General features: G+C 36.8%; 2 protein-coding genes and 1 pseudogene across 2 annotated transcripts; 1 reads left to right on the top strand and 2 right to left on the bottom strand.

Annotated features, from left to right (window-relative positions):
• Positions 1 to 1,001: 1,001 nt before the first annotated feature.
• LOC107625475 (Pentatricopeptide repeat (PPR) superfamily protein) lies at positions 1,002 to 4,030 on the bottom strand. The gene is made up of 2 exons (XM_016328128.3): positions 3,512 to 4,030; positions 1,002 to 2,891 (listed from the first exon to the last, which is right to left on the bottom strand). The coding sequence occupies exons 1-2, from the start codon at positions 4,005 to 4,007 to the stop codon at positions 1,447 to 1,449; spliced, it is 1,941 nt and encodes a 646-aa protein (XP_016183614.1). The 5' UTR covers positions 4,008 to 4,030; the 3' UTR covers positions 1,002 to 1,446.
• A 2,043-nt stretch (positions 4,031 to 6,073) lies between these two features.
• Positions 6,074 to 9,752, bottom strand: LOC107627408 (uncharacterized; annotated as a pseudogene).
• A 1,230-nt stretch (positions 9,753 to 10,982) lies between these two features.
• LOC148574852 (uncharacterized) lies at positions 10,983 to 11,465 on the top strand. Its single transcript, XM_088503506.1, has one exon. It carries the CDS (start codon positions 10,986 to 10,988, stop codon positions 11,463 to 11,465), a length of 480 nt encoding a protein of 159 aa, XP_088359632.1. The 5' UTR covers positions 10,983 to 10,985.
• The last annotated feature ends 8,920 nt before the right edge of the window (positions 11,466 to 20,385 follow it).

The following is a 20,385-nucleotide window of genomic DNA, read 5'->3' on the forward strand; positions in this document are numbered from 1 at the left end:
TCTCCATCTCTAAAAATTTTAGTCTTATGTGTCCCCACTTTTTGGAGGTACACTGAAATTTTGGGAATAGAGACAAAAATTTTAGTACCAGTCTCTGAACCAACAAACATGATACCGAATCTCAGTCTCTCAGTCTTTGTCTCAGTACCTCAAAACAAACGCTACCTTATGGATACTTTTGTCAGCCTTAGTAACTTCATGGATACTTTTGGTAGTTTTTTCATACGGTTACCTCTTTTCTAACTACCCGCTGTTTAAAAATTTAAAATATAATTTAAATACACGTGATTTATTTAATGACTCAGTTAATGCATATCACTACTCTATTGGTATATAATATGAAATCTTTTTTACTTAAATTATATTTCAAATTTTTATGAACTCCATGCAACAAATAAAATTTATATGTATTTAAATTATATTTTAAATTTTTAAATAGTGAGTAGTTAAAAAAGAGGTAACCGTATTAATAGTGGGCAGTTTAATGATTTCACATATCCATTTTAATCTTTCTACCAACCTTTTTATGTACTAATTGCATGTCAAAAGTTTAGATTATTGATATGAGTGCTAGGAGGCCATCACTTTTATTAAATTTTGGCCAACATTTAACTATCAAAAAGAAATTGAGTGATTCTACACCATTAGATGCAATCTCACACTATTAAAAACATCATTGATATCTAACTGATGGCTAAAAACAACAAAATCTACTGGCCTCCTAGACTTTCTCTATTGATATTATTAATATTTTTTATTATTTTCAAATTTAAAAAAAAAAAACACATATAAACAAGATATATATATATGTCTTATCTCGTTTACACGGTAAACGAGATACTCGTGTAAACGAGATACATGCAAAATTATCTTGTTTGCAGTATAAATAAGATAAGATATTTCGGTAAATATTTTTTAAATTATTTATTTTGATAATTATTACATTTATTTAATTTATAAAAATAAAAAATCCCTCGATTCCGCCTGCGTCATAGAATATATTTCTTCTTGAAATAGCCACCAATAAAGTCTGTGTAAGTTAATACTTACAAGCTTTCTGTACAACAATCATAATCATATTATCAATTTCGTTTAAAAACGAAAACGGGAAAGATATAAGTACTTGGTTCCAGTTTGATAGTTTCTGAACATATTTTTGAACATGTTCATGGGGCTAAGACACATTCCATGTGGTCAAGCCAGTTCTCTCTTCGGCATAATCAACTGAGATTAGCTGATATAAAAACTCATCTGTTCTTATAAAAAACTGACCATTAATCTTGGTTGGCCTACTTTTTCCCTGTTTCCCCGTTCTTGGAGCAATTGTATACTTTCGTTAAATTGGAAGCTAATTTCAGTGTTATCACTGAATGCGTCAAAAGATCCAAAAGCCACACACTTCTTGAATCCTAGAAGTTTCATTGAATGCTCTCTACCAATGTTTTCTCACCAATAATCTCCACAGGAACACTTTCCTCCAACAATTCGATGAAATCGGTTTTTATCTCTCAAGCACACCTCTCTTCCATATATCTTGGAGATATATTTAGCAAAATTATGGCAATCAACACAAATTCGAAGATTTTTTATGACACGGATTGGCACGCTTTCAGGTGTGGCAATTAGCCCAAAAGACAATGCTAGCTTTTCACTGTGGCCTAAAAGCATCTTCTCCTTCTGCTCCTCATCGACGTCATGCAAAACACAACTCAAATCAGGAAGATAGCCTGCTTCCTTGAATATGACAGACAATTCCTTCACTTTTGCAGCCACTTCTTCTCTTCTCGGATGAGATCGATCACTTGCATGGAAAGTATGAAGTACTTGATCAAGCTCAATCCAGCTTCTTCCAGGTTCTTTTGTTACAGCCTTCTTCAACATCAGGTCCCTTAATGATCTTACATCTTCCCATTTTCCTACTGAAGCATATAAGTTGGAAAGAATAACATAGTTTCCGGCATTCCCAGGTTCGATCTCTAGAAGACGATGCCCCACAAATTCACCAATGTCAACATTTGAATGAACTCTGCAAGCACCTAAAAGGGAACCCAATATAGCGGCTGTTGGTTCAAAAGGCATTTTTTTTATGAACTCAAGAGCTTCTTCTACCCGACCAGCACGACCAAGCAAATCAACAACACAACCATAATGCTCAGGCTCTGGCTCAACTGCGATTTTTTCATCGATCATATCATAAAATATATCCATCCCCTTGTTTTCCAGTCCCCCGTGACTGCAGCCAGATAAAACGGCCAAAATTGTGACCCTGTCAGGCTTGACTTTGTTTTCATCTCTCATTAAAGTGAAAAGCTCAAGTACTTCTCTTCCCATTCCATGTTTGCTATAACCAACCAGCATTGCATTCCAAGAGATAACTGTTCTCTCATGCATGGTATCGAAAATTCTTCTAGAATAAGTGAGGTTGCCACATTTTGAGTACATGTCAATCAATGAATTTTGGAGAACCACATATGACGGAAGTTCAGCGCGAAGAACATGGTTGTGCACTTGCTTCCCATGATCTAAAGCAGCAAGTCCAGAAAGCGCAGTTAAGACACTAGTGTAAGTAACATAATTGGACTGCATTCCTTCCCCCTGTAACCGGCGAAACAGCTCCAGTGCTTCCTCATCCAGACCCAGTTGAGCATATCCAGCGATTATAGCAGTGCAAGAAACTACATCCCTTTCTGGCAAGCATTCAAATATGTCTCGAGCTTCATGAATTTTACCATCTTTAGCATACATATCAAGGAGTGAACTTCCAACAAAAACATGCACTTCGTAATTTAATCTTATGATAAGGGAGTGGATTTGCCTCCCCAAGAAGAATCCCGGAGAACCTGTACAAGAAGTAAGTACAGTAGCAAAAGTGAACTCATTAGGTTCTGTACCTGCAAAAAAAAAAAGCATAGTTACCATAAGCACAGGGAACCAATTACACAGCAATTACCAAAACAGCAAAAGTCAATAGATCTACAGAAATATAAAATTGCCATGATTTAATTCCTCATTGAAACATAATTAGCATAGATTTGCAGTGTGTTTGTCAAATTCAACAGAGTCCTAGTCACAATTAGTCAATGGCAATTGACTTCATTAAATGAGAATCTTAATATAGACACCTAAATTATCAACTAGAATGTAACAAGGAATAACACATCTTTCACGCATTAAAACAAATCCATAACAACAAATATCAAGCACTCAATAGTAAGATGAAAAAAAAAGGGAAAAAGAAAAAAAGTTTACTAACTAGAGTTAATTTAGCAACTAAGTAACAATTAGTGTTTACTAATTAGAGTTAATTTAGCAACAAAGATTTACAAACTAACCAGTAGCTCTGAACAATTAACAACTAAGTTAACTACCATTCCCACCAATATAAACCACATGGTAGAATGAATTCTTAACAAGCCAAAACCAACCACCATATTAGAAAAAGAAAAATCAAGTTTAATTCCAAAATCACCAAACACCGATTTATTAAATTGCCCACTTTCATGAACAATACCTGATCTTAACATCTGTACAAAAAGATTCAAGGCTTGAATGGCATACCCTCTCTGAGAATACGCAGAAATCATGGCAGTCCACGAGACCACATTCTGTTCAGGCATTTCGTCGAGCACCCGGTGGGCATCTGCCAAGGAATCACACTTAGCGTAGAACACAATCAACCTTGTCCTGAGATACACTGCAGGAAGATAGCGGGTTTTGATCATGTGGGCATGTACCCTTTGTCCTTCCCTAAATGCTCTTCTGATCACACACTCGTTCAAGAGTGTGTTGTATTCTTGGAAGTTCATGTCATATCCACAAAGGGCCATTTGTAGAAGTGATTGTTGGAGATTGTTGTTAGAGGGAATGAATGTGCTGAGAACATGTAGTGAGTTTGAAGGGTGAGTTGGAAAAAGAAGTTTTAGTTGGTGATGGTGTTGTTTTTGTTGGATTAAGGTTTTGTGGATGATGGAACGTATGACATGTCTTGTAGGGAGAATAACGTGCATTTTCTCTTCCAAATTCAATAAACTAGAGGAACAAATAGTGGCTAAAATTTTTAGATATGGATAATTTTAATGTGAAATACGACAATATTTGTTCATTTTGGTATTTTACAATGCTATGATGGTAGTACAAAACGTCACTAACATTTTGTAAAACAAATATTTTTTTAAATATAAAAAAACAAAACGTCACCAACGTTTTGTAAAAAAATATTTTTTAATTATAAAATGAGAAAACGTCATTGACGTTTTGTAAAAAAAATATTATTTTAATTATATAAAGTGAAAACGTCACTGACGTTTTGTAAACACCCACAATAACGTTTAACACCTAATTTAGATCACTTTTAAAGACTTCACCACTCATAATCCAATATACAAAAATAAAAGTTCACAAATAGTGCCCCTTTATTCCTTTAAAATATTTTTAAAATTTTGTTTTTTCTAAATAACATTTTATTCACTTATAATAAACGGGTTAATGGTCAAATTGATTTTCGAAAGATTGATGGACTATCATTTTTGTCCCCAAATAATTTTTTTAATCAAAATAGTCTCCAAAAAATTTAACATCAATCTCATTTATTCTTACAACTGACGAAGTCTTTTAGTCACTGTTCCTTTTTTTTTTTATGAATGTGTGGTATGATATCCATTGATTTTAAATGTTGATTGCATAGTTATAAAAATCGGACCGGATCAACCAAGCCAATAAAACCGATAGAAAATGAAGATGTAGTTTGAACTTAGATTCTCTTTGTATTTTATGTTTCCGTTGTTATTAAACTATGTGTTATTTCTTGTTATTTTGTATGCTAATTATTAATTATATAATAAAATTACACAATAATTTTTGTAAATATTATTTTAATTTTATATTTTTTTTTAAAGTTAGGAGTGAAATTCGAATCTGCAAACAATCTTTAGGTGAATATTAAGAGACTATGCTATTTAAATTATAACTCATTATCATTTTAATTTTATATTTACTTATATTTAAATTAATTATATTCACTTATATCATTTTAATTTTATATTATTCTTTGTTATTCCTTGTTATTTTTTATTTGTAGATGAAAAATCATTCAATAACATTTGTTTTTCATCATAGTGAAAAGTTTAAGAATGATGAAAGTGGATCAAAAATGACCATTATTCTTAATTTCAGAGACTAATTTAATTAAAAAAAAATATTCGGAGACAAAAATGATGATTGAACAATTTTTTAGAGATCAATTTTACCATTATTTCTATAATAAAATATTTTTTTCTAGTAAAAATTAAATACCTTTAAAACATTATGTCCAAATATCTATATTCCAAATAAGGTAGGACATATCTTGTAGAGAATCATATTTACGAATTTAATAATTATTAATGGTAACTTTGATTTGTGAACTAACGAAATATTCCATTAGCTAAAACATTATTATCATAGTACTATATATAGTAGGGACCTAATTAAAATATTTAAATGATTTAAGAATCTAATTAAAAAAATAAAAATTTGATAAAAATATAGAGATTAACGTAATAATTTACCCTTTAAAAAAACTTACTATGAACTTTTTGCTTTTTGCACCAGCTAGAAATTTATTTATTGTTTGTTATTTTTTTTTTGGGATTAAGCATCTTGAATAATGTTAAAAGAATTCTAAATCAACGGAATGTAAATATATTGGTAGGAAAAAAAAAGAATACACCGGTTATAATTGGTCAAAGTAATAAATAGTTTAGTATCTTAATTAAGAATTTTAAGCTTGAGTTGTTGAAAATGAAAAAAAAAATATTTAATTGAAATTAAAATAAACAAAAATTAGAAAAGAAAAACAATTAGCTTAAAGAGAAGAAGAAAAAAGACTAATAAAAATGACCGTGATCTAATATTACAATCACAAAAAGAGAGAGAGAAGAGAAAAAAAAAGGAAGGGGGGGGGGGAATCCATATCACAAACTTTCAATCTAGAAGCTATAAAGCTATGGTGATTCATTGTAAGATCCACATTCTTTCTTATTCTACAAATGCACAAAGCAATTGCCTTTCCTAAATTTCTAACCATTTTTTCACTTTACTTGCTGTTTGTGTACAATCCAGAATGAAAATCAAGAAAAAGTAATGTTATTCACAGTAGAAGGCCTAAACTCCATAGGATTATTCCACTCTTTCAAATTATCATTATCATTATATGACCATCTCATATTAACATTTTTGAACTCAATACCTTCAATGTGTTCCATCATCACCCCTACTGTTCTATGTTTCACCAATTCTTGGCATCCTGTGGCCTGTATTCAAATAACCCACCAGAATCATTGGTGACTCTTTTGTAATTGAGATCCACATTGATGAATCTCAAGTTCCTTAGTAACCCTCTCTTTGAGCCAGATAGGAATACCCCATTTTCTGAATTTGCTGATATGTTGATGAAAACTATGTTTGAGATTGAACCTTCCTTTGAGGTTGAGTTTCTTGGGCATGTTGTCACATATATAGGCTCAGCTCTACCCCACCATGATGGGTCATAGTATCTTGTGCTTATTATGTTTATGTTTGAGAAGACAATGTCACTCACATTTCCTGCAAAAAAGTTCAAAGCATCTTATTTTAATTGAAATAATCCATGCATTAATGTGAAATTCTCATGTGATATAAACTATAACAATTGGTAATGGATATGCTTTCATAGTTTCATGTTATTTTTGTTCACTTGTTTATGCATGGGAAGACAAATACATGTAGATATTTTAAATAGATAGAAGTTAAGATAATGTTAAAATGAGATATGTTATGTCGATACAGTTGATACTAGAGGAAGAACATAAATACGAGAAGTTCTATTATATATATATATATATATATATATATATATATATATATATATATATATATATATATATATATATATATTTTGAGGGAAAACAAATTATAATCACTTTAATTTTAAACCACAAAGTTAATGTTGCATTATATTTTATTTAATAATTACATAGAATTAATTTTTAATTGATTAATATTAGTAATTTTTTACTATATATTTTTTTATTTTTACTTTTTGAAGAGTACAGTATAGGGTTTAGTGTTAAAATTTAGAATTTAAAATTTAAGGTTTAAAACTTAAGATTTAGGATTTACAATTTAAAATAAAAGAATCATTTCAAAAAAAAGGGTTTATATTGATTAAAAATAATTAATTCTTTAGTTGAATTTTATTTTATTATACTTTTTCTTCTTTACTTTTAGATAGATTTTGTGGTTAAAATCAGTGCAGGTAGAGACGGATTCAGAAATATTATCATAGGGAACTAATAACATATATAATATTAAAAAATTATGCAAAAAATTATATAATGTAAGATGTATTACAAAAATATACCAATAGAGAATATATTTTAAAATACAAAAAATATGTATGTACTTTTTATTAACGAAGGGGTCGATTCTTCATTTCATAAAATTCATCGATAATAGAATATGTGTCAAATTTTTTTTAAATATAATTAAAAGACAATTAGCAAAAGATTCATCTTTCATCTTGTTTCTGAGTTATTCTTTAAAATATTTATAGTTAAAAAATATATCTCAATTGTAGCAGTTAAAACAGCGAGAATTAATACCAAATGAATCAAGAAAGACGGTTGCAATAAGAAAAAGAATCCACTTTATGAAATTTAAAAAATTTTATTTAATTAAAAAATATTAGTAATAATATCTTTTTCAGATTTTTTAATATTACTTATTTTTTAGATATTAAAAATTATTAATATTTAAATTAGATTAAATTTTTATTTATACTAGACTAAATACTAAATAATTTTTTTAAAAATTAAATCATATTTAATAACTTATTATTATTAATTTTAAAAAAAAAAGCTGGAGAATGCCTCCACTCGTCCTGTAAATCCGTTCCTGAGTGCAGAGGAATATATATATATATAATGGAGTATTTAAGAATTTCTACTAAAAATCATTTTCTTAATCCTAACTCCAAAAAAAGTGTTCTAATACTAAATTTGAGAATGTATTTAATAGAAGAAAGAAAGAAAAATAAAAGAAGATACCTCCATCAGGAATCTGGAATCCAAGGCCTCTATGAGAATCCACAATAGTAATATTGTGAAAGAGAAAATTGTTGAAATCAAAGAAACTAGCACTACCAAGTTTTATTGCAGAGGATTTGGTCCTAATCCAACAGTTTGTGGCTGTAATGTTGTGAACAGGACCTGTTGATGACCTTGGAGAAATTGCATCGTCCCCTGTGTCAATGTGGCACCGTGTGATTAATGTGTTTGTTTGAGTCCTCAATGTCTATTCCATCATTGTTTGGTATGTTGAAGTCACCAAAGATTGAGATGTCATCAATAGATATGTCGTTGCTTCTTACTAAATGTAGGCTGCAAAATACCCATACACCATCTTTGTTGATTTTTTTTTTTAAATACTTAAATTAGTTTTTGTTACTATGGGTAACCGGAGATTAGTGGGTTGGACTCGTTAGGCTGACCCAATCATCTGAGGAGGGAAGCCTTCGAAGGGGCTCGCGCCTTTGGGGTCTCCGTCCGACTTATGGGTGTGAGTGAATGGGGGGTGATACCTGCAAAAACACTCCGATGCCTAAGTCAGCAAGGGTGTAAGCAGGTCTAGAGAGTATTGGGACTTAGAGATACCTGAGGGGTGTCAGTGTATTTATATTGGGAGCCAATAACCACCGTTGAAGTAGTTCCACCTTTTAAGGTGAATAACCGTCCCTTTATCTTAGGGAGGTTGAGATATGGCTCCTGAAAGTGGGTTGAGAGATTTTAGGGGCAGTTATTTTAGTATTATCTGCCAGCTAATCCTCGTTCCCGACTTGCTTAGAACAAGTCGTGGTTGGAATTGACTTCTAGGGGAAAGTTGGTGTGAAATGAGGGCCAATTCCTTGGATTGAGCTTTTCTTTTAGACCTGGGCCTTAGCGTTGGGTCAGGGTATAAACAGTGCCCCTACTCGAGCCCAATTTCTTTTAAGGGTTGGGGTCGAGTATTTTAACTCGGGACCATAGCCGACCTGATAAGGAACCGACGTGATTTTTCAGAACCGACGTGTTTTTTAAAAATTCTCAACAGTCGCGTCTAATCAAACATCGCGTTCGTTAGGAATTTGCGTATTCATACGCGGGGATCAGTTACATTGGGAACGGTGCCTCTCTTTAAATGACGACCTCCGTTTTTACCATTATGCCCCTAATGTTTTTATAAATACTTTCCCTCTCTTTCCTTGCTTCGTTTCCGAAAACTTTCACACTTCCTCTCCTCTGTTCGAAAGAAGCTCTTGTTCGAAGGAATTCCTCTTTCTCTGCCCCTATCCTTTTTCAAGCAAAGGTTAGTTTTTCTTTACTCTCTTTTTACGAAGTGCTTTCGTTTGCATGTTTTTATTTTAGAGAGGAGGGTTGGCTCGTAGGCTCCTACTGACTCTGTTTTGTTTGATTCCAGGCCCTTAGGGAACCTGTTTTTTATCCTTTTTTTTTTCTTTTTTCTTTGTAGGTTTCACTATCCCTTTCTAGGAAAAAATGTCTTCTGTAGAAACCCTTGCTCAATGGGTGGATGTCACGGTTCTGGGGGAAGAACCTTTTGTAGATACTGACTTCATCACCAACCTTCACACTCATCACAGAATTTGTGCTTCTGATGTGGATGAGTCGAAGTATGAGTTGGTTGCCTCGGGTCCGGAAGACCGGGTTTGTTTTGGAAGGGCTTCTGAGGCAGCCCCTCATTTTTTCTATATGTATGAAAGCATGATTACCCGCTTGGGTGTTTTCCTTCCTTTTTCCGACTTTGAGATAGCTGTTTTATGTCACTGCCGCATTGCTCCTACCCAACTTCACCCTAATTCTTGGGATTTTCTGAAAATTTACCAATTTATCAGCCATGTTTTAGACTTTCTGACTTCTCTGAGGATTTTCTTTTATCTTTTTCACATGACTAAACCCTTCAGTGGGCAAAATAACAAACAACAGTGGGTGTCTTTCCGGGCTATACAAGGTCGGAGAGTCTTCACTCTTTTTGACGAGTCCTTCCATGACTTCAAATTTTTTTTTTTCAAAGTTCAAGCTATAGAGGGTCACCACCCCTTTTTCCTGGATGAGAATTCTTCTCCTCGCTTTCTCCTGTACTGGCTAGAGGCCTCTCCTTGTGAGAAACATAGTTTGGATGATTTGGATGAGGTGGAGGCGGCCATTGTGGGGTTCCTCCAAGAAGTATGGGTGAGAGCCCCCTACCTGGATACAAAAAAGTTTCTCCAGGGGTCTCCGACCTTTGTCCAGGCTCAACTAGGTAGATTTTTGTTTTGTTTATCATATCATCCGACTTGTTTTCTCTGACTTGTTTTACTAACTTTAGCTTCCTAACTGCTTTTACAGAGATGGCGAAGAAGAAGTCCAGGGAGTCTTACCAGAGAGTTCAGGAGGCCAAGGCGAGGTCCCGCGCCAAAGTCAGCGGCGCCAGGGCAGCTGGTTCTTCTCTTCCTTCCCCTTCCCCCTTCTCACAATTTGGGGACCCCCACCCGACCTATTGTCATTTCTTCCTCAGCCTCCTCTCTGTCGCCCCCTCCTCCCCGATCTTCCCCTGAGCCAGAAAAGAAGAAGCGCAAGACTTTAGAGTCTAGCTCTTCTTTTGAAGGTGAGGCCAAGGTGGATGCGCCTCAGTTTGTTCGGAAGCATATCTATCCTCATACTCGTATAGGTATGGATGATGCTTCTATTCGAAACCACCTTACTATTCTAGCTCAGGAGAGTATCAGGGCGACAGGAGTGTGCACTAAGTTTCTGGATATTTTTGAGAAGACTCCCCTTAGCTCCTTGGGTTCATCCTCGAGGGTTGAAGAGTTGGAAGGGAGGCTTCTCTTATATCAAGGGCAGGAGAAGATGCTGAGGGAGGAGGTCACCGAATTGAAGGAGGAGAGGGATGGTCTCCAGGAGAGGGAGAGGAAGTTGCAGGCCCAGTGTTCCATGGCGGAGGGCCTGAGGGAGAAGGTGCAGGAGAGTTATTCAAGTTTGTTCGAGGACCTTGTGGAGGTGAAGAAGGATTTGGTGAGAGCTCAGGATGCCTATGCAGAGTTGGAGGACTCCATTGCTGACGAGGCTGAAGAAGCGTGGAGGATCTTTAAAGAACAGGTCGGGGTTCTTGCTCCCGACCTGGATCTCTCTCCTTTGGATCCGGATAAGATTGTGGTCGACGGAGCTATCGTTTCTCATCCCTCTCCCCAATATGTCACCGAGTCTGATCTAAAGACTCGGGGGCAGAGGATAATGGAGTCCCCTCCCCGACCAAAAGATGCCCTGAGTTCTTCAAAGGCTCCTGGAACTTCCACTCCGTCTCCTATGGATATTTCTCTTCCTGGTCCTGATAGTGCTCCGACTACTCTCCCTGACTCTGGTGGTGCTCCGACTACTCCTCCCAGCTCTGGTGGTGACGTCCTTCCTAACTGAAAAATTTATTGTGGCTATATGGGGGCCCGGCCTGTGGGTCCTCCCTTTTTTAAACTATTTATTTTTATGCTGTGGTGGTATTTTGCTGACATTTTCTTGGCCTTTTATGGCCGTTAACAAAAAGATACCTTTTTTGGATAAGGGTTTAAGTTACCTTTCTCTGTCTGTTGTGCGCATGCTTTTCTGTTTTAGGTTTCGAAAAAACCTTTTTTTGATCTTTGTTTCGAAAAACCTTTTTCTTGGCTGACTGTCCCTTCTTAAATTTTTCTTAAGGATTTGGGACAGCCTTTGCCATAGTGCTTTCGATAGGTTTTCTGGTCTCTTTTTGGTATTCCTTATACTCAATTTTTTGATTTATTGAGCTCTTATGACTTAGGTTATTTTTGAGATGCATTTCTTTGTTTCTCGGTTTTTCCGACTTGTAAGTCAGATAATTTTTGAGTTTATCACGATCGACCTTTATAACCTCTTTACACCGACTTGTACCTCGTCGTTTTATCCTGACGACCATCTAGGTCGGTTCATGGGATTTTCACGCTTTGTCGAGCTTAAGTCAGCGCGTTTCGTAGAAAGAAAGAAAGCGAGAAGGAATTTATAAGAGATAAAAGATCTTTATTTATTTGCGAAGGTACTTTACTGCTACTAAGGGTTTTTGACTATTTATGATCCCTTAGTCTCTACTGTGATGCCTCGTTAAAAACCCCCTTCAGGAAAAACCCTTTTCTTTTGGGAAAAAACCATGAAGTTGGGAAAAGAGTACATCAGGGAGTGGAGTTCGCTTTTAACTGTAGTACCTTTTCATATTACAAGCATGCCATGACCTAGGTATCTCGGTGCCGTTTAAGTCAGTCACTTTGTAATAACCTTTTCCTAAGACCTCACTAGTCTTGTATGGTCCCTTCCAATTAGCAGGGAGCTTCCCTCCCCAGATTTGTTGGCTCCAATGTCGTTTCTGATTAAGACCAAGTCGTCTGGGGTGAAACTCCTTCGAATGACTTTTTTGTTGTATCTGGTAGTCATTCTTTGCTTCAATGCCGCTTCTCTTATCTGGGCTTGTTCTCGGACTTCGGGGAGCAATTCAAGTTCCTCTTTGTGCCCCTGTATGTTCTCGACCTCATCATGGAAGATCACCCTTGGACTTTGTTCGTCGATTTCTACTGGTATTATGGCTTCCACGCCATAGACAAGTCGGAAGGGTGTTTCCCCTGTGACAGATTGTGGTGTCGTCCGGTAAGCCCATAACACTTGGGGGGAGCTCCTCAGCCCAAGCTCCTTTTGCGTCTTGTAGCCTTTTCTTTAATCCTGCCAGTATGACTTTATTAGCTGCCTCGGCTTGTCCATTTGCTTGTGGATGTTCCACCGAGGTGAACTGGTGTTTGATCTTCATACTGGCTACCAGGCTTCTGAAGGTAGAGTCGGTGAACTGGGTTCCATTATCTGTGGTGATGGAATGAAGTATCCCATACCTTGTGATAATATTTTTGTAGAGGAACCTTCGACTTCTCTGGGCCGTGATGGTAGCTAGTGGTTCTGCTTCTATCCACTTTGTGAAGTAGTCTATTCCCACAATTAAGTATTTTACTTGTCCTGGGGCTTGGGAAAAAGGTCCTAACAGATCCATTCCCCATTTTGCGAAGGGCCATGGGGAAGTTATACTGATGAGCTCCTCGGGGGAAGCCACGTGGAAATTTGCGTGCATCTGGCATGGCTGGCACTTCTTCACAAATTCTGTGGCATCCTTCTGCAAGGTCGGCCAGTAGAACCCAGCTCGGATTACTTTCCTGGCTAGCGATCTGGCTCCGAGGTGGTTTCCACAGATCCCATTATGAACCTCCTCTAGTACTTCAGTGGTCCTTGAGGTCGGTACGCACTTCAGCAATGGTGTTGATATTCCTCTTTTATAGAGGATATTTTTCACCAAAGTGTAGTATTGTGCTTCCCTCCGGATTTTCTTGGCCTCTTTTTCCTCTTTGGGGAGGATGTCGAATTTTAGGTATTCGACCAAGGGATTCATCCATCCAAGGTTTAACCCGGTGATTTCAAGGACATCTTGTTTGTTCTCTGTTTTTACTACAGAGAGTTCTTGGAGAGTTTCCTCGATCAGGCTTCTATTATTCTCTCCTGGTTTGGTACTTGATAACTTGGAAAGGGCGTCTGCTCTGCTGTTAAGATCCCGAGTTATATGTCTGATCTCGGTTTCTGCAAAGTGCCTGAGGTGTTCCAAAGTTTTTTCTAAGTATCTCTTCATATTTGGGTCTTCGGCCTGATACTCTCCATTTATTTGGGAGGTCACTACTTGAGAGTCGCTGAATATTACTACTTTTGTTGCACTGACCTCTTCTGCCAACTTTAAACCTGCGATCAGGGCTTCATATTCTGCTTGATTGTTAGAAGCTGAGAATTCAAATTTGAGGAAAACCTCTATTTGTGTTCCCCTTTCATTAACCACTATTATGCCTGCACCGCTTCCTGTCTTGTTTGAGGATCCATCTACGTATAGTTCCCACGTAGTTGGCTTTTTCTCTTGGTCTCCCGCATATTCCGCTATGAAGTCGGTGAGACATTGGGCTTTAATTGCCGTCCGGGTTTCGTAGTTCAAGTCGAACTCGGAGAGCTCTATTGCCCACTGAACCATTCTCCCCGCAACATCCGTCTTTTGGAGGATTTGATTCATGGGTTGGTTCGTTCGGAATCTTATTGTGTGAGCTTGGAAGTAAGGTCGTAACCTTCGCAAGGCTATTACTAAAGAGTAGGTGAACTTCTCTAGTTTGTGGTACCTTAGCTCAGGGCCTTGTAGAACTTTGCTGGTGAAGTATACGGGATGCTGCCCGACCTCATCTTCTTGTATCAGGGCTGATGCTACAGCTTTGTCTGCTACAGACAAATATAGGACGAGCTCTTCCCCAACTAGAGGTCGGGTCAGGATTGGAGGTTGGCTCAAGAACCTTTTGAACTCCTGGAATGCTTCTTCGCACTCTGGAGTCCATTCGAACTGGCATCCCTTTCTTAGTAGAGAGAACAGTGGAAGGGATCTTAATGCTGATCCTGCCAAGAACCTGGAGAGGGCTGCAAGTCGACCATTCAATTGTTGAACCTCTCTTAAGCAAGTCAGGCTTTTCATCTCTAGGATAGCTTTGCACTTGTCGGGATTTGCTTCGATTCCCCTCTGGGTTAGCATAAATCCTAGAAACTTTCCGGCCTCCACCGTGAAGGTGCATTTTGCGGGATTTAGCCTCATCCCATGTAACCTTATGGTGCTGAAGACTTGCGAGAGGTCTGTCAAGAGATCGGTTTCTTCCTTGGTTTTCACCAGCATATCATCTACGTAGACTTCCATTAAGTTCCCGATGTGGGGAGCGAACACCTTATTCATCAGCCTTTGGTATATGGCCCCAGCATTTTTTAGCCCAAAGGGCATGACCACATAGCAGTAGTTTGCTCTAGGCGTGATGAATGATGTTTTTTCTTGATCCGACTTGTACATCGGGATCTGGTTGTATCCCGAGTAGGCATCCATAAACGACAAGTATTGATACCCCGAGCTAGAGTCTACTAGAGTATCAATGCTTGGGAGTGGATATGGGTCTTTGGGATATGCATTATTCAGGTCGGTATAGTCGACGCACATCCTCCACTTGCTGTTTTGCTTCTTGACTAGTACTATGTTTGCTAGCCACGTCGGATATTTGACTTCCCTGATGAAGCCAGTCTCTAGAAGCGCTTGTACTTGTTCTTCCACCACCTGAGCTCTCTCTGGACCGAGTTTACGCCTTCGCTGCTGTACAGGTCGTGACCCCGGATATACTGAGAGTCTGTGGGACATGATCTCGGGGTCTATCCCTGGCATGTCGGAAGCTTTCCAGGCAAAGAGTTCATAATTGTCTCTTAAGAGCTTTATCAACCTTTGTTTTAAGTTTTCCTCTAGGTTGGCTCCTATGTTGGTATTTTTTTCTTCCTCTTCGCCGACCTGTACTTTCATTTTTTTCCCTTGGTTGTGGCTGCAGCTCTTCTTTGGCTCTCGCGCCGCCGAGCTCTATGGTGTGGATTTCCTTGCCTTTTTCTCTCAGGTTCAGGCTTTCATTGTAGCATTTTCTTGCCAATTTCTGGTCTCCCCGTACCGTTGCTATCCCCGCATATGTTGGGAATTTCATGCAAAGGTGAGGGGTAGACACTATTGCTCCGAGTCGATTTAGGGTAGTTCTACCAATCAAGGCATTATATGCTGACCCCACGTCGATGACTATAAAGTCTATGCTCAGAGTTTTAGATTTTTCCCCCTTTCCAAAGGTCGTGTGGAGGGGTAGGAATCCTAGTGGTTTTATTGGCGTGTCGCCTAGTCCGTACAGGGTATCAGGGTAAGCCCTTAACTCCTTTTCGTCCAACCCTAGTTTGTCAAACGCGGACTTGAAAAGGATGTCTGCTGAACTCCCTTGGTCTACTAGAGTTCTGTGGAGATGGACATTTTCCAGGATCATGGTTATCACCACTGGATCATCATATCCAGGGATTACTCCTTGCCCATCCTCCTTTGTAAATGAGATGGTTGGGAGGTCGGGTGCTTCGCTCCCGACCTGGTAAACTCGCTTGAGGTGTCTCTTACGAGATGACTTGGTGAGTCCCCCTCCCGCGAATCCGCCCGAGATCATATGTATATGTCTCTCGGGGGTTTGTGGTGGTGGGTCTCTTCTGTCTCCGTCATCTCGCTTTCTTTTCCCATGATTGTCCGACCTTTCTATGAGATATATGTCAAGTCGGCCTTCCCTGGCCAGCTTTTCTATCACATTTTTGAGGTCGTAGAAGTCGTTTGTTGAGTGACCATACATCTTGTGGTACTCACAGTAATCACTGCGGCTTCCTCCCTTTTTATTTTTGATGGGCCTAGGAGGCGGCAGTCTTTCGGTATTGCAGATTTCTCTGTATACATCCACTATGGAAACTTTTAGAGGAGTATAAGAGTGATATCTCCTCGGTCGGTCGAGACCGACCTCCTCTTTTTTCTTGGGTTCCCTTTCCTTCTCTTTTATCGAGTGGGGGTGCCCAGGTCGCCAACTCGGCTCTCGTAATCTGGCATTCTCCTCCATGTTGATGTATTTTTCTGCTCTTTCTTGTACATCGCTCAAGGAGGTGGGGTACCTTTTTGATATGGACTGCGAGAAGGGACTTTCTCTAAGTCCATTTACTAGCACGCTTTATTGAACCTTTCCATGTAGTCCCGCAAAGATTCTCCGACCTCCTGTTTTACTCCTAGGAGGCTCGGTGCGTGCTTTACTTTATCCTTCTGGATAGAGAACCTCGTTAAGAACTTTCTCGAGAGGTCCTTAAAGCTATTAACCGACCTTGGAGGGAGGCTATCGAACCACTTCATAGTCGCTTTTGACAGGGTGGTCGGGAAAGCTTTGCAGCGAGTTGCATCAGAAGCATCAGCCAGGTACATCCGACTTTTGAAATTGCTTAAATGATGCTTCGGGTCCGTGGTTCCGTCATAGAAGTTCATATCAGGGCTTTTGAAGTTTCTTGGAACTTTTGCCCTCATTATGTCCTCATTGAATGGATCCTCTCCTCCGATCCCAATGGCGACTCTTCTCGGTCGCCACAGGAGTTCCGACTTCTAAGGGAGGATTCTAGTTTCAAGAGTTTTTCTTCTAACTCTCTTCGCCGCTCTATCTCTTCCCTTAGATTTCGCTCCGCCTCTCGTTGTCGTTCTAATTCCTGTTCCAACTGTTCCAAACGACCTTGGTGACCATGGACTAACCCCATTAGCTCGGCTGCATGGGGTGGCCCTTCCTTTCCTGATTAGCGTCCATCCGAGGAGTTCACCTTCAAATTTTTAAGTCCCGAGGTGCCTTCTCTGTGCTGGTCGTTGGCTCCCTGGTGGAGGGTTAGGTCTGCGTCATTATTTCTGGTGTTCAGATTTTCTTGTTCTGAATCGAATGCCGTGTGACCATCCTCTGGTGAATTGTCCGCCATTACTAGTTGATCTTTCGGGTCCCCGGCAACGGCACCAATTTTACGATGGGTAACTGGAGATTAGTGGGCTGGACTCATTAGGTTGGCCCAATTGTCTGAGGAGGAAAGCCTTCGAAGGGGCTCGCGCCTTTGGGGCCTCCGTCTGATTTGTGGGTGTAAGTGAATGGGGGGTGGTACCTGCAAAGACACTCCGATGCCTAAGTCAGCAAGGGTGTAAGCAGGTCTAGAGAGTATTGGGACTTAGAGATACCTGAGGGGTGTCAGTGTATTTATAGTGAGAGCCAATAACCACCGTTGAAGTAGTTCCACCTTCTAAGGTGAATAACCGTCCCTTTATCTTAGAGAGGTTGAGATATGACTCCTGAAAGTGGGCTGAGAGATTTTAGGGGCAGTTATTTTAGTATTATCTGCCAGCTAATCTTCGTTCCCGACTTGCTTAGAACAGGTCGTGGTTGGAACCGACTTCTAGGGGAAAGTTGGTGTGAAATGAGGGCCAATTCCTTGGATTGAGCCTTTCTTTTAGACTTGGGTCTTAGCGTTGGACTAGAGTATGAACAGTTTTTAAATTAGATATTTTAATTTTTAATACATTTTATTTTCTAAAAGTTTTTGAGGATTATTCTTTTCAGACAAATTACTCTCTCCATTATTTTCAATCAATTTTAATATGAATGTTAGATAAATAAGTACCTAATAAATTTTAATATAAAATAATTAAAGAGTAAAGTATCGTTTTTGTCCCCAACATTTGGGATAAGTTCCAAAATTGTCTCTAATGTTTTAATCGTCCTATTTAAATCCCTAAGGTTTCAAAATTGACTCAATGTTGTCCTGCCGTTAGGGATCCATTAATAGAATTAATGGCGGGACAAAATTGAGACGATTTTGAAACATTAGGAACATAAATAGGACAAAAACATTGGGACAAAAACGATACATAGAAATAAACTTTAGTTTTATCCTTCAATAATATCAATTTTTTACTATACATGGTATTCAATTATTTTTAATCACGTCTAAATAAATTACACTTAATCACATTACTTTCATTCTAAATAAATTTATTTTTTTTATAATTTTACACTTACAATTATAAGTTAATATAAAAATTAAAAATATAAAAAATTTATTTAGAATGAAAGTAGTATGATTAAGTGTAATTTAATTAGATGTGATTAAAAAATAATTAAATATTATATACAGTAAAAAATTGATATTATTAAAGGATAAAATTAAAATTTATTCCTATGTATCGTTTTTGTCACCAACGTTTTCGTTCTGTTTAAGTTTCTAAAGTTTCAAAAGCGTCTCAATTTTGTCCCGCCGTCAATTTTATTAACAGATCTCTAACAGCAGGACAACATTGAGCCAATTTTAAAACGTTATAGACTTAAATAAGACGATTGAAACATTAAGGATAACTTTGGAACTTACCCCAAATATTGGGGACAAAAACAATACTTTACTCAATAATTAAATTATAAAAATATTATTATAAGATAAATTACTCTTTTTCAAAATAATGGATGGACAAATTTGTTCGACAAAAGAATTTTTTAAAAATGTTTTAAAAAAAATTATTAAAAATAAAATTTTTTTTAAAGACTAATTTAAGTGTTTATTTATTCGTTAAATAGGGGTAATCGAACTAGGGTTGTGGGGATGAAGAAACTAGCCTAAAGTTATTATAATATATATTGATATTGATATAAGATTAGGCGATAATTTATTAGAAACCATTTTAATTATTTTATAAAAATGTATAATATTTTTCATATTTTAAGTTATATAACAACATTCGATATCATCAATTTCTAAATGTAATAGGAAGCTAAGCTGCGGAAAAAAAAATTTACTAACCAAAATAATTGGCTTTTTATTTAAATAAAATAAAAAATGACCAATATTATCTGATTTCTTTAAACTAATTTTTAAAACATGAATTGCATATTTCTAATAATATATAAATTGTTCAAGGGTCGTATATTTTAAATTATATGTTAATTGTTATATTTTAAGACGATTTATGTCTTGAAATATTCTCAAAAAATATACCTAAATGATAAATCGTCCTCTAAACTTTTAAAATTATTTATGTGCAAAAGCTAATTCTCAATAATTTAGAACGATTTATGTGCAACTTTCAATTACAGAGCCATTAAAATGGGTTAAACCTATCGGACCAACTCGTTTATCGATTTAAATGGGCGGACTTTTCCTCTAAAATTAAGCTCGTTTAAATTTCAGGCTAAACGGGTTAGCCCGCGGACTAAACGGGTGGCCTGTTTATTTTTTTTTTTACATTTTTTTCAAAAAAAAGTAGCACTTTTAGCCGATATTTCTTCCAATCCGACCCGAAAATCTGACCAATCAACTAAAAAAATATTTTTCAAAATATAAAATAAAAGGATAAACAGACTGGCCTGTTTAACCCATTGAACTGACCATAAACGGTCCAGGCTAAAAAATTATGGCCCGGAAATAAAACGGACTTAAATGAGCCAATCCATTTAACCCGCGAATTTAACGGACCAATCCTAAATGGATCATACTAACCCGTTTGACAACCCTAAATTACACAATAAGACGTCACAATTTCTCTCCCTTGTAATTAGAAGGCCACTCCAAATATTTATAGAAATATTTATCATACACTTAAAAAGAATTTTTTATCGTTGTATAACGTACTTTTAAATAGGATTTATAGTTAATTCAACACAATCTATGTATAAATTTTTTATTTTTATTTTTATTTATCTTAAATTTTATTATAAAAGAATTAATATTAGATTATTATTTAACTTTAAAATTATCTAACAATAAATATATATATATTATATACCTTATAAAGTAAAAAATTTTATGGTTATAAATTGTGTTGCTTATAAATCGTCATATTCTATTGTGCATTTAGAAGTTGCATATAAATCGTTCTAAGTTAGTGAGGATTAGT

This window comes from Arachis ipaensis, chromosome B2, assembly GCF_059453495.1.
Source record: "Arachis ipaensis isolate K30076 ecotype BB chromosome B2, ASM5945349v1, whole genome shotgun sequence".
NCBI lineage: Eukaryota > Viridiplantae > Streptophyta > Magnoliopsida > Fabales > Fabaceae > Arachis > Arachis ipaensis.

What these genes read in the sequence shown, in the direction of transcription:
- LOC107625475 (XM_016328128.3), bottom strand. Translation starts at nt 4,007, where the DNA reads ATGCACGTTATTCTCCCTACAAGACATGTCATACGTTCCATCATCCAC. An exon ending in TGTACAGATGTTAAGATCAG is followed by an intron (nt 2,892 to 3,511) that starts GTATTGTTCATG and finishes TTTTTTTTGCAG; the next exon opens with GTACAGAACCTAATGAGTTC.
- LOC148574852 (XM_088503506.1), top strand. Translation starts at nt 10,986, where the DNA reads ATGGCGGAGGGCCTGAGGGAGAAGGTGCAGGAGAGTTATTCAAGTTTG.